At 38.6% G+C, this 12,846-nt stretch overlaps 2 protein-coding genes across 3 annotated transcripts in view; one reads left to right on the forward strand and one right to left on the reverse strand.

The window, feature by feature from the left end:
• wrap73 (WD repeat containing, antisense to TP73) overlaps positions 1-5,513 on the forward strand; it is a 24,246-nt gene extending 18,733 nt beyond the window's left edge. For both annotated transcript variants that reach the window (XM_042492110.1, XM_042492109.1), the window contains exons 6-13: positions 245-348; positions 675-761; positions 1,350-1,484; positions 2,119-2,196; positions 2,273-2,375; positions 2,501-2,626; positions 2,788-2,979; positions 3,563-5,513. In XM_042492110.1, coding sequence (XP_042348044.1) covers positions 245-348; positions 675-761; positions 1,350-1,484; positions 2,119-2,196; positions 2,273-2,375; positions 2,501-2,626; positions 2,788-2,979; positions 3,563-3,675 — 938 coding nt within the window. In that variant the 3' untranslated portion in view covers positions 3,676-5,513. The remainder of the gene's footprint in view (positions 1-244; positions 349-674; positions 762-1,349; positions 1,485-2,118; positions 2,197-2,272; positions 2,376-2,500; positions 2,627-2,787; positions 2,980-3,562) is intronic.
• On the reverse strand, positions 5,459-10,884 carry tprg1l (tumor protein p63 regulated 1-like). The gene is made up of 6 exons (XM_042492111.1): positions 10,375-10,884; positions 10,036-10,127; positions 9,003-9,053; positions 8,764-8,889; positions 7,822-7,975; positions 5,459-6,614 (listed from the first exon to the last, which is right to left on the reverse strand). Exons 1-6 carry the CDS (start codon positions 10,600-10,602, stop codon positions 6,420-6,422), a joined length of 846 nt encoding a protein of 281 aa, XP_042348045.1. The 5' UTR covers positions 10,603-10,884; the 3' UTR covers positions 5,459-6,419.
• Between the last annotated feature and the right edge of the window lie 1,962 nt (positions 10,885-12,846).

The following is a 12,846-nucleotide window of genomic DNA, read 5'->3' on the forward strand; positions in this document are numbered from 1 at the left end:
ATTAACAACAACTTTATGAGTGTTGAATGGAGGATCCAACAACTGGATATTAAAACTGTTATGATATATATTGTACTAACTTGCACTATAAGTATTAAACCCAATTAAATGTCTGCCTAGGTTGATTTCTTGTTGTTTTTTTTAACTGTATTGTATTGTATATTATTATTATTAATATTGTTATTATCATTATTGTCATCAACTGATTCAATTATAGCTCTCTCGTGCCATCTCTTACCCACAGGTATAGATTTCAGCCGAGACGGCTGCTATATGGCCTTGGCTGAACGTCGTGACTGTAAAGACTATGTCAGTGTGTTTGTGTGTGATGACTGGCATTTGCTCAGGGTAAGTAGGACATTCAAATTTTTCTTGAGTTTTATGACCATGATTATGCATTTGACATTTGAGTAAGATAAGTAAGCAACAGTAGAAGAAATCTAAATGTAGGTGACCTAAAAGATATTTAGTATTTAGTGTATATATTTCATTACAGTGAGATTTACGACATGGTTTAAAAGCTTTACTGCCTCGTAGAGTACAAATATTTGTTCTTTGTAAATGTTTTTAACCAAGATGGATCATAAACTTTCAACGTTCAAAAAAAAAAAAAAGATTTTTCTTTACTACTGTAAATGTGTGGTGTAGATTAAGTCGATTTAACTCCATTACAGCATTTTGAGACTGAGACACAGGACCTGGCAGGGTTGGAGTGGTCTCCCAATGGCTGTGTGCTGGCAGTGTGGGATAGCTGTCTGGAGGTGAGTCATTTGCCTAACAGGCTTAAGATTTAACAAGAGAATTGGATAGATCGAGAAGGAACCTCTTGCACCAGTGCATCACTGTTTAAGGTGTTTGATTAAAAACAATATGCAGGGGCTACTGTTCCACATTTGGGGAGTGAAACTAAAGTGACTTGTGAAGAGTGGTCAGTTGAGAGTTGAATACTCCAGTGTAAGGAGTGCACTCAAGGGTTGTCATCAAAGTAGTCAACTACATTTTTAACAGTATATTTTTGAGGCCTGTTTGGTATGTTGAAATCATATCATATATTATAGACAAGTACAAAAGTCCTATTGCATAAATCAAATAAATATCACATGTTAAAATAGTATAACAAAACTAAAGAGATAAGAAACTGTGTAATTTACAGCATACAGGTACTGGTTTGATGGAAGTCATAATACTAGATACGCTAAAGCCCCCACATGCACCATTAATAATGCTGATAAAGATTGCTTGATATGATGCCCCCAGACCCACCCCTAACCCCCCCCGAACTGGGATGTTCACTTTGTCACCTTTTTCACCCCTGGCTGTTGTTTCATGTTTTTCTATCATCCCAACAGTACAAGGTGTTGCTGTATTCTTTGGACGGCCGGTTGCTGTCAACCTACAGTGCCTACGAGTGGTCGCTGGGTGTCAAGTCTGTGACCTGGAGCCCCAGCAGCCAGTTCCTTGCCATTGGCAGCTATGATGAAAAAGTATGAACAAAAACTTACAAAAATGATTTATTTATTTGAGGGACATAGCATATTAATGAACATCAGTATAAAAATACAAATGTAAATATGCCAGAGTTAGCAGGATTGCTAGTTTACATCTGATGGCTGATGACATTGAGACTCACTTGTCTTAAAAGAGTACGCCAATGATTTGGCATTACGCCTGTCTGACATTGTTGGGCTCATGATGGACAGTTTTAAAAACAGTGAATTATTTTTATCTCGCTAGTTAGTCTTCCTTGTCAAAAACCAGTCACTCACAGCAGACAATGCAGCTTAATATTTAGCTTAATTAAGATTTTCAGCCCCAACTGACACTGACTCAGGAGACATCACTTTAGGCAATTTATTAGACTTTGCGCAGCTCCATCTTGAGCCAAAAAATCTGTTATACAGCTTTTTTTTTCCAGATATGCTGTTGTGCTCAAGACCTGCAAACAGACTTAAATGTGTTAAATGGGTGGAGTTATTCTTTAAGAAATAGATTCACATATTTTTTGAATTAGAGAATAATTTAAACTTAAAGTGTGAAAAACATGTTTATCGCTGGACTGTGATTTGTTGTATTATCAATATCAGTACAAAGTAAATGACTTTATAATTTTAATGTCAGGTGCGCATCCTCAATCATATCACGTGGAAGAAAATCACACAGTTTGAGCACCCAGCAACCATCAACAACACAAAAGCAGTGAGTATTTTTCAGCTGTTATGATGAACCTTAAAGGAATTGCAGTTCAATTATAAGCTGTTTGTTGGGTTTCAAGGTTGTGTACAAGGAAGTGGAGAAAAGACCAGCTGTTGGTGGTGATGACCTATCGCTACACAACATCACAATTGGCACCACCCTCTTCAAAACCCAGAGCAAATGTATGTCAGCTTTTTGAAAAAAAAAAACATTCTTTAGGTAGTATTTCATTAAAACATCTAAAGGTCACATAACCAACTTTGTATAATAATCATAAAACTCTGATTCATTGTGATGCCAATTCCAGATGAGATCTGCCCACCACCAGTCCAAATTCCTGTCGTCAAACCAGACCCAGACAGAGCCAACCCTAAGATCGGTGTCTCTACTTTGGCGTTTAGCTCCGACAGTCGCTATCTAGCCACCAAAAATGGTAAAACTTCACTTTTATTTTTATTGTGAGCGTAACATTTTATTGTGTACATAAATTACAGTTTCCACATTCCACATCAACTATAGGGTCAGATTATTTTTGTTCATGTTTTACAAGCTAAGAATTACTTTGAGTGTGCATCTGTGTATCTGTGACTGTAGACAACATGGCCACTGTTGTCTGGGTGTGGGACATGCAGAAGATGAGCCTGGAGGCTGTGCTTGAGCAGACATCGGCAGTACGATGTTTTCAGTGGGACCCCCGACGACCCCGGCTGGCACTGTGTACAGGCAACACAAAACTCTACCTCTGGTCTCCGGCCGGCTGCGTCTCTGTCCAAGTCCCCACTGAAGGTAAAATGTCCATCCATTAAGAAGTAAAACTGTCAAACAGCTGGAATACGCAGCTCTATTATGGTGCTGTAAGATGTAAGAGAGAGCCAGTGCAGTCTGTTGTCTAACCCTAAACCAGCTACACAAAGCAACATCTGCATGTTGGCAGCAAGAGGTTATTGGTTCAGTCTAAAAGCCTAACAAACGTGGACCTTGTGATTTATGACACTGGCTTGATCTGAGTGAAATGCAAGCTTAAGTTTGGCTTTTCATTTTCAAATTTCTTCGTACTGTGCAAAGTGAAGATATCATATCAGTGATTCAGTGTCAGAATTTTAAGTGCAAACATCAAATCTGTGGTATCTCTTTTACCTTTTGTGATGCTCTTCTGTGTTGTTGCATTTCATTTTTATTTAGCCTGAAAGCCGTGTTTTACGTAGAATCCCCAAGTAGGAAAAAAATATATTGTCAGAATCAAATAAACTTTTTAGGGTTTACAAACTGAATGTTTAATGTGGATTCTTAATATTTTCTTTTTTCACCCTCATTTTATGTATGTGTAAATGCATTGTCGTCACACTTGCTTCTCTCTCCATCCTGCTAGGTGGTTTCCAGGTCCATTCATTAAACTGGCACTGCAGTGGAGACTCCCTGATCCTGCTCGGGAAGGAGCAGCTGTGTTTGTGCTACATGGACACTGACGAGGAGGACAAGTAAAACGCACAAAAACACAAGAATAACTGGATTACAGTTCTGGTGTATTTAGCCTTAAACACGTGGCTCTGAATGTGTTAAGGTGATGATAAGAAAACAGTTGGGAACGCTCCTCTTGAAAATCCCAACACATGCTGAACTGTAGCTGCTCGCCGGGCTCTTAAAGAACTTAGTGAAACACATAGAGAACCTACCATGACATTCCTCCAGGGAGACACAGAAAGGATAAATATCGCTTTTTAAATAACCAAATGCATATTGAAGCACTAGTTTACAACACTGTGAGAAGGTAGAGGTTAACAAAGTTTTAAAAATTTCATTGTAATTTCATTGTAAGCATTTTGTATTTGTTTAGTATTTAAAATGTGTAATTATTTTTCAATAAATTTGTCATAGATAATGCAGCATGAGGCAAGTTACTAAAATTTTGGTCATCAAAATCCTTGTGTTACCAAAACAGTTGGTGTTCTCAGCCCGGGCAGTACTAAATATATAAGGGCTATGTAATGATGCTCTGATCAATCGGCCACACGTCATATTATTCCTATGAAATGGTTTGGTTAGTTATCTCTATAAAGACAGATCAGAAATGCAGATCATATGATGCAAAACAAATAAGTTACTTTCTCTTCTGGCACTTCTATCAGGTCCTGAAAAAGACAATTTGAAAGCAGAGGATATCCCTTGTAGATCAGTGAAACCAAAAAAGTTCAACACCATGAACCTCATCTGACACTTTAAGTGTAGTCATGTCAAGGAATATGACAAATTTTCAAGGCAACCCAATAAGTTACCAGCTTTCATGATACTTTCTCATTGCTTTATTTTTATATTTAATATACAACATTGTTAGGAGTAGTTATAAATAAGACTATAAAATAAATACAAGGCTTCATGTAGACCAATGATAAGAATCGGCTAATACAGCTTTCAGGAATCCGTGATTGGGCCCAAACATCCTGATCAGAGCACCCTTACTTAGCCTTAAGGCATCTTCTGTCTGTGTGATTTATTTATAAAAGCTTACAATTCTTAAAACTGTCCGGCAACTTGAACTGTAACTTGATCACTTTGTTGCCGTCATCGACAGTGTAAACGTGTATAAATGCACTTCCCCACAATAACCAGAGCTGAAACCCTGACAAGAACATGTAGGCATTTATTATTCTCCATTGTGGCTACTGTGCTACAAATATGTGGAACAAAAAGTAAACCTTCACATGTTTGTAATAACGAGTTCATCTCTTTTAAAATCTCTAAATACTTCATAGCTGGCATTGAAATATTTATCTTCTGCAAGCATTCATGAGTTAACTGCATCAAAATCATAACAGATAAATAAAACTTAATTAGTATATACAGATCCATTTAGGATAAGCCTTTTAAAAACATTTGCCATGCAAACTCAACGTGCAGGAAACATGCACAAGTAAAGACCAGAAAAAAGGCATTTGGGACACAATTATTCATTGGCATTGTTGAACATAAAAATATGGCCGGTTACCTTTGGTAGCGCAACAATGTATGGAAAAAGAAAAAAAATACCTATGTCCTTTTCACAAGAAACATACTGTATGAGGTTAATGAACTAATGCAAAGCTTTGTGTGTGCAAATTTGTTTCTAAAACTAATGCAGGACCTTTAAGGCAACTTAAAAACAAAACGAAACAAAAAAACATAAAGACTGACATAACATGTAACCATAATTAACATAATGATTACATGTTGCATAAAACATCTGTGACATACAGCAACATTTTAGCTATAGCAGCTAATGCAACTCTCCAGAGGATAACTCCCTACTCTGAGCAAAGACATAAACGGGTGATTGTAAGTGTGGAGAGCACATTAGCCAATAAGAGAGGAAGGTCACAACATGTAATTAATCATCTCCACTGAACAAGTTTCACGGATGCTGAAGAGTGCATTTCAGCTGTTATTTTCCATAAGTTACACAGCCGAGCCCTCAGCTCATCAGTATCGCTGTACAGATCCTGTAACAGTTTCCCTATTAGTAACATTTATTACAATAATCATGTGATATGACCGTTGAACTCAAGTTATCAGCTGCTATTCCTTTCAGTACAGTCACCCTATGGCCCTGTGATCTGAATAGCATAAGCCTTCATTTCAAACCATATTAATGCAGTAAATATGGAACACACTCTTGGCTGATGTTTAGCTTTTACTGCATTTTTCGCTGCTCTCCTCTGTGAGGCATTTTTTGCTGCAGAAACGAGCCCAAACAAAGCACATCCTTAACCCTGAAACGACAACCTGAATCTTTGCATTCCATTACCAAATCTAAATTCCACATTCGTTTTGAGTCTGTCAATCAGTGGTTAAACAAGAAGCATGAGACCACAAGAAGCTCAATTTAGAATAAGTACAGAGTTGATGAATTGATGTAGTACCGTGTCCTTTCTCTTTAGCTTTTGGGCATACTCTCTTGCGGGCCCATTTACTGTAAGTATGACAGATCTGCGAGCAACTCTTTGAAGGAAAGGAACGGGGGCACTTGAAACAAATGAGTAGACAGTCCATGCAGTGCTGCGCATCTTTTACCTACAGTAGGCTGACCACTTGTCTGCAACACCAACTTAAGGAGGTGTGGACATCTCATGGGCTCAACTTACACACACAGATTGCGCATTACACTGTATTGGAGCGACGGCTTCCCTCAGACAGCGCAGTGTGACACAGACACATGGGTTGAACTCTGTTGTAATTTGGACAAACTGTGGATCTTAGAAACCGATCTTGCCGCGGGTTATGGAGTAGCCTAACTTGGCCTCGTTGTTGATGAAGGACATGATGCCCAGATAGGTCTCAATGAGCAAGGGCCTCTCCAGGATCAGGACCCCGTTAGCCCGACCGGGGATGGGGTGCTCCTTATGGGCTTTCTTCACTGCCTGCACCAGCTGGGTCCTGAAGTTGTCCAACTTGGCAAATAAAAGAAAAAGAACATGAAACCAGATAACCCCTCCAAAATCTTCCAAACGTTTATGCTGTCATTCTTTTAAACATAGTGAACAGTTTATATCTGTTTTAGGGCTGTAAGTGCATTTATCCCGATGTGATTAGAGTTTGTTGCATTAATCGCTGGCCGAGATTTCTTTCTTTAAAAAGGCTGTACGGTGCAGTGTGATGATACTAGATGAAAGTAGAAGACGTAAAGAATTCAGTGGCACCAACAACGTTTTAGCTCGCATCTCAGGAAGGGGTCAAACTAACACCCCCAATTTAGGATACATTTTGGCAATGGAAAAATGGCATGGCCATTTCACAGGGGTACCTTGACCTCTGACATCAAGATATCTAAATGAATTTGGGTTCTGTGGGTACCCATGAGTCTCCCCTTTACAGACTTGCCAACTTTTTGCTTCTCCCATGCAGTGTTTGCTTTAATTTGATTCCTTATCACAACAATCTGGTAAGAAATGCTTTACACTGTCAATACGGTCTTCAGAACTGTTTTGCAATGCAAAATAATGGAATTAAAATATGTGATTAATAAAATGCGATTAATTGCAATTAACTACTTAAATTCTGTGATTAATCACAATTTTAAAAATTAATAGTTTGATAGCCCTAATCTATATAAATACTAGTAACATCTCCTTCAGCTGCTCTGACATGTTGAACAGTGGATATATATGATTGAGACTTTACAGCTAAAATCAATTTGCTTCATCCATTACATGTCGCAATGTTAGTGGCTCTGAAGAAGAAAGTGCAGTCATATTCCCACATAAATGCCCCAGGTACTGCTGTTGCCTTGCCAACAGGAAAAAAACAAACAACATTTACAAAAGCTGTTCATACACACGGTCATGACTGCACTACTTATAGTTATATGAATAACTGGCTTTCTCTAAAGGGGTGACTTTTGTTTTTAAGGCAGCAATCAGTCTTTTGTTTACAGTTGGACTGACCGCTAGGGCTGTTTTCGCTGCATATTTGGCATGAATGAACAACTGCACCGCTCATCACCATGGTTTGTCTTGTGAAATAAACAGAAGGCCAACACACAAAAGTGTCCCAAGTAGCTTACGGTTCAAGGTCTAAATCCTCAGATGTTTTTAAAATGTAAAATAATCCATTAAATGATAACACAGAATGCATTTTATGTAGTTAAAGGGATTATACCTGGCAGAGAGAGGCCACCTTCTCATCAGCGTGAGCCATGGGATGCTCTGTGAGGGTGGCGTAGGGCATGTCTGTAGACCAGGGGTTCCAGCGGTTTAAGAACGAGGCCCGAGGACGTTTGTCCCACTGGACCCGAATACCGTAGCCCTCTCTTCTGTAGGAAAACACAACAGTGTAAGAGCAGTCACTTTTAAGGATCACAGCTTTATGTGCACATCAAAGCACTGCCACCATGTTTAGAGAGAAAAGCTTTTTTTTTCCATCTGAATTTATACAGTTTTCTTTTTAAAATCATTCTTTTTTATTTACTTCCTTTTCCAAATTCTATATTTCACAACTATTTTTTTCTGTACATCTTTTTTTTTTTTTTTTTTTTTAATTCTATAGATGTTAAATACAGGGAAACATCTGTATTTTTTTAACCTGCCTATTTTCCTAAACCAGATCAACAAAAGGTAAAGATTTTTTTTATTTGCTTCTTGTAGCTTCCTTTCTGTAATATTGTCAAACACTTAGAATAAAAACCTGAGTCTGTCAGTGGCAAAAACAAGCACTTAAAATTGAACATAGTACATTAGTACACACACAGACTGTGATTTTTCGATGTTGTGACTGCAGCGCTCTCCCAATACTGGACCAATTTCAAAAAATTTCTCCATTAGTCACCTATGAAGTTTCTCTTTATATAAATCAAGCTTATTATGACTTTTTTAAAAACATAAAAAAAACAATAATACTCACAACAATACAGAGCTTTAACTGTCTGTAAGAGAACTTATTATGCAACTGGGCAACAACAAAATCTCAGCTGCCATTTTTTTAAATTAATTCCAAAGCCACTTGGCTGGCTGGCTGGAGTGGAGTCCTAGTTTTAACTCTGGCATTAATATACTTAGAGTAAATACTAATTTGCTGTTGGCTAACTAAAATGTGCTGGCGTACTTGTTAAGGGATTTAGGTGGGAACTCAAACTCGCCCACTGAGATGGTGTCTACAGCGTTGAGAGAGATCCTGACGACCTGCTGACACAACAGGTTGATGAAGTCGTACTTGCACACCAGCAGTGACCTGCACACATGACCAAAAGATGTCAGATCGTGTCCATCTACAAAATGAAATTTCATGTTATGTGGTATATTTCCTAAAACATACTGGCCAACAATATATATTTATTGACTTACCTATCAGTAATAAGCACAAGTCTCTCCCTCTCATTGTTCCAGTGGTCGATTCTGTAAAAGCCCCACACAACATTAACATATATGCCAGCTGCTTTTTGACAGTTCTAAAGCACAGTTTGAAACCTGGCCTAAAACATTTGTCTCATAGAAACTGAAATATACTGGACAAAAATGTCAATGCAACTACTTTTGTTTAAACTCCCAAAGAGCTAAGACTTTTTAATGCACTCAATAGATATGTTTCTGTCTAATTTCAGTCACAAATTGGTAAAGTCTATGTTGGTGAGCACTTCTCTTTTTCCATGATAATCCATCCAGCTTACGAGTGAGGCATCTCAAGTTGCTGATTAAACAGCATCGTTATTTCAAAGGTGTGCCTTGCGATCGTAACAATTAAAAACTACTCCAAAATGTGCAGTTTGATCACAAAACAGAACGCCACACGTGTCACAAGTTTAGAGTGAGGGTCCTATTGGCATGCTGACTGCAGCAATGTCCACCAAAGTGGTTACAGTTGAACTGAACATTCAGTTCACGGCCACAAAACATCTCTAATGCCATCTCCATGAATTTGGCAGTACATTTTTACCTGTACCATGCCACACCTGTCAGGTGGATGGATTATCTTTAAAAAGGAGAAGTGCTCACTAACACAGGTTTTAACAAATTTGCAGCCAAAATCTGCCAAAAACATATATACTGATTGCATTGAAAGAGTATTTAATCTTTATCTCAAAACTGTGAAAATGGGAGCACAACAAAAGAGTTGTGTTTTTTGTTCAGTATATATACATCTAGAAAGCGAGGAGTAAAAACAAGCAAGTATTCGGCACCCATTTATCATCATGCAACAGAGTTAAAACAAGATAAAAATCAAAGTGCTCAATGTTCACGAACATTTAGTCTGTATCTTTAACAAATCTCTACGTTGTGTATAAATATAAACCCTGTGGTGCATGCAGCAGCTCATCAAAACAGTGGTCTCATGTTACAGGCTGATAATAAAACAGTCGCATGCTGCTGGGATACTCACTCAGCCAGCAGCCAGACGCTGAGCACCTCTCCATCCTCGGAAGGGAGTGCCACGGTCCTGATGTCACTCACAGCCTGCTCAATGGTACCTGGCTGAGATCAGCATCACGCAACAGTCAGTCAACATCGCACATCCCCCCCTGTAGTGTGCTGGTGTAGCCTTAACAATGCATTGTAATACACTGCAGTGCCCTGGTACTTAGCTGTGGTGAGTTAATGGTCTTGAAATAAACCACAAGTACCTTTAAGAGCACGAGTGTATGGACAGGGGCTATTTTTAAGGGGCATACGCATATGGTCTTGTCAAAAACAACACAGGCCTCGGTGCCGATTAACTTACCCTAAACACGAAATAGTCCTTCACTTTGGCTTGCATTGTGGGGTTATGCACATGAAAAGGCGTTAGCGTTTGCAGCGGGGGGCAGCAGGCCACAGAGGCTCCGTGTCTGAGGCTTCGTCCGGCCTCCGGCGGCGTGAAGGCAACCTCGACCCCCTCCTCGGTTTCTGCAGGGTGGATGATAGCAGCACCCGGGCTCTCCGGCTCCACCGTGTCGTTCAGTTGAAGCATTTTGCAACAAACGCTGCTCGGAGAGCTCCCCGACAATGTGCACCGAGTGTTAGATTACACAATGTCCTTTGGAAGATGCAGACTCACCCATTGCGCACGAATAATGTTTTGATTGTGAGGGCTACGAGGAGGAAGTAGTGCCTTCTTGCTTCACTTCCCCCCCTTTAATTTCCTTCCTCTTAAAGGGACATAATATATTTAACCGAGATCATTTCAGAAGCAGGTGTCCGGAGTGGATGAGTCCACTTTTAATAATTATTACTTCTGCGATGACTAAATGATCTAAAGTCGAGTGTCGGTTTCGCTCCACGCATTAACGCGTTATTATGTAATTATGATATCGCCATATTTAAACTTCACACACTCAGCCTGCCTGGTTTAATTAGCTCGTATCCACTTTAAAGGCATACTACACCTCAAAGTAAAAATGTTTCCTCATATCTGTTGTGCTTTCTATCAATACTTTTGTGGCGCAAGACAAAAAGCCCAGTGGTTCCCAACTGCTGGTTCGCGGGTCCATTCTGAATAGACCGCAAGTGACTGATTTAGTTTGTAAAAAACAGAAAAGAAAAAAGCAGTGAAAAGGGTTATTTTTTTTTTGCACAGAACTATTTTGAAGTGCTTATTTCTTTTATGCCTTTCCCATCAAAATTAGCTTGTGCATGCTCCCCATTGCCAGCAGCAGACCTGTGGATAGAGAACTGCCGCAGACCAGTAATAAGTATTTTAAGGCGGACCAGTTGGGAACCACTGTGTTAGCCTATAATGTCATAATAAACAAACAGTTGGTTCCAATGTTTGCAATCACCTGACTATTATGACATGCAAAATTCAGATGGAGGGCAGAAAGTGAAAAATCCAGATGCTGCATGAATTTGAAATAGAGGAAAAGTGACTTCATAAAGGGGTGTGATGATTTGTTATTTCTTTTCATAATATCTTTTATAAGTCATATTCACCTGAATAAAACTGCATCTTACCTCTTCTTCTTCCCTCTCCTCCTGTATTTCTGGTGTCTGTGAAAGGTGGTTCTGGATTTGATCCATACAAAATGAAGAAAGGGGATTTCTTCTGCAATTTGACTGTTATGTGCTGGATTGACAAAATTTGACACAATCTAAAAATGACTGTCCTCCAGACCTCTTAACATGACTAATGTTACATGGGGAGCTGATGAAGGCATACAAGAGTCTAGTGGACTGTAGCTGTGTGCAGATGGGTCCATGACTGAACAGACTGCTTGGTTTTTTTTTTTTGGTTTTTTTTTTTAAAATGTGCTTGAGTATAACTGTGTTTATATTTCAACTCTGTTCATGGATGTACCCCTGCAAGCCAACGCTAGCTGACTGTAGCTACTACTTTCTACCAACTAGATCAATTATTCCCAGAGGTCTGGTAAAACGGTGTTAAAAACGCTCGTGGCTAAAAACATAGAGAAGTTATCAGCACATTGAAACAGCATCCTATTTAAGGCTTGTCAACAAGTCTGCTATGCAAATCTTTCCATTGGATAGGATTTGGGATTATTGCAGGAAATAATTCACAATATTTAAATGTTTTGTTCAGCAAGATAATTTTCACATATCATCACCACTTTTTGGATAAAAAAAGGCATGAACTAACCAAAAAACTGTGGTGTAAAGGATCCAGGTTCAGGCACTCAGGAGGGTTTGTAGAGCAAAGAAGGCCTTTACTTCATAGGGCTGCGAACATTAAATATACCTTCAGGGCGCAAACCGATACGCATTGGTGTATAATTTGTAACCTACTTGCTTTCATGTTATTTTATATGTATGTTTACATTTTAAATATACATGCTATACTAAACTATACTATGAAGTTTGGCTGATATACTATAATATGACATTTTCATCAATATTTTGGACACACTATACTTTGGTGTTTAAAATTTGACCAAATGTCATAGTATAGTATGTCGTCAAAAAAATGACCAAAATGTTATAGTGTAGGATGTTGTTCAAAATCTGATCAAAATGTAATCGTTTAGGATGTCGTTCAAAATTTGACCTGAATATCATAGTATAGTATGTGGTTCAAAATCTCATAGTATAGACGTTCAAATTTTGACCAAAATGTCATAGTATAGTATGTCGTCAAAAGAATGACCAAAATCTCACAGTATAGTACATAGTTCAAAATCTGACCAAAACATCATACTATAGTATGTTGTTCAAAATTTGACCAAAATGCCTTAGTAGGCTACTATGTTGTTTTCAGCCATTT

This window comes from Plectropomus leopardus, chromosome 8 (assembly GCF_008729295.1).
Source record: "Plectropomus leopardus isolate mb chromosome 8, YSFRI_Pleo_2.0, whole genome shotgun sequence".
Classification (NCBI taxonomy): Eukaryota; Metazoa; Chordata; class Actinopteri; order Perciformes; family Serranidae; genus Plectropomus; species Plectropomus leopardus.

What these genes read in the sequence shown, in the direction of transcription:
- tprg1l (XM_042492111.1), bottom strand. Translation starts at nt 10,602, where the DNA reads ATGCTTCAACTGAACGACACGGTGGAGCCGGAGAGCCCGGGTGCTGCT. An exon ending in AGGACTATTTCGTGTTTAGG is followed by an intron (nt 10,128 to 10,374) that starts GTAAGTTAATCG and finishes TGCTGATCTCAG; the next exon opens with CCAGGTACCATTGAGCAGGC. An exon ending in CTTGTGCTTATTACTGATAG is followed by an intron (nt 8,890 to 9,002) that starts GTAAGTCAATAA and finishes TCATGTGTGCAG; the next exon opens with GTCACTGCTGGTGTGCAAGT.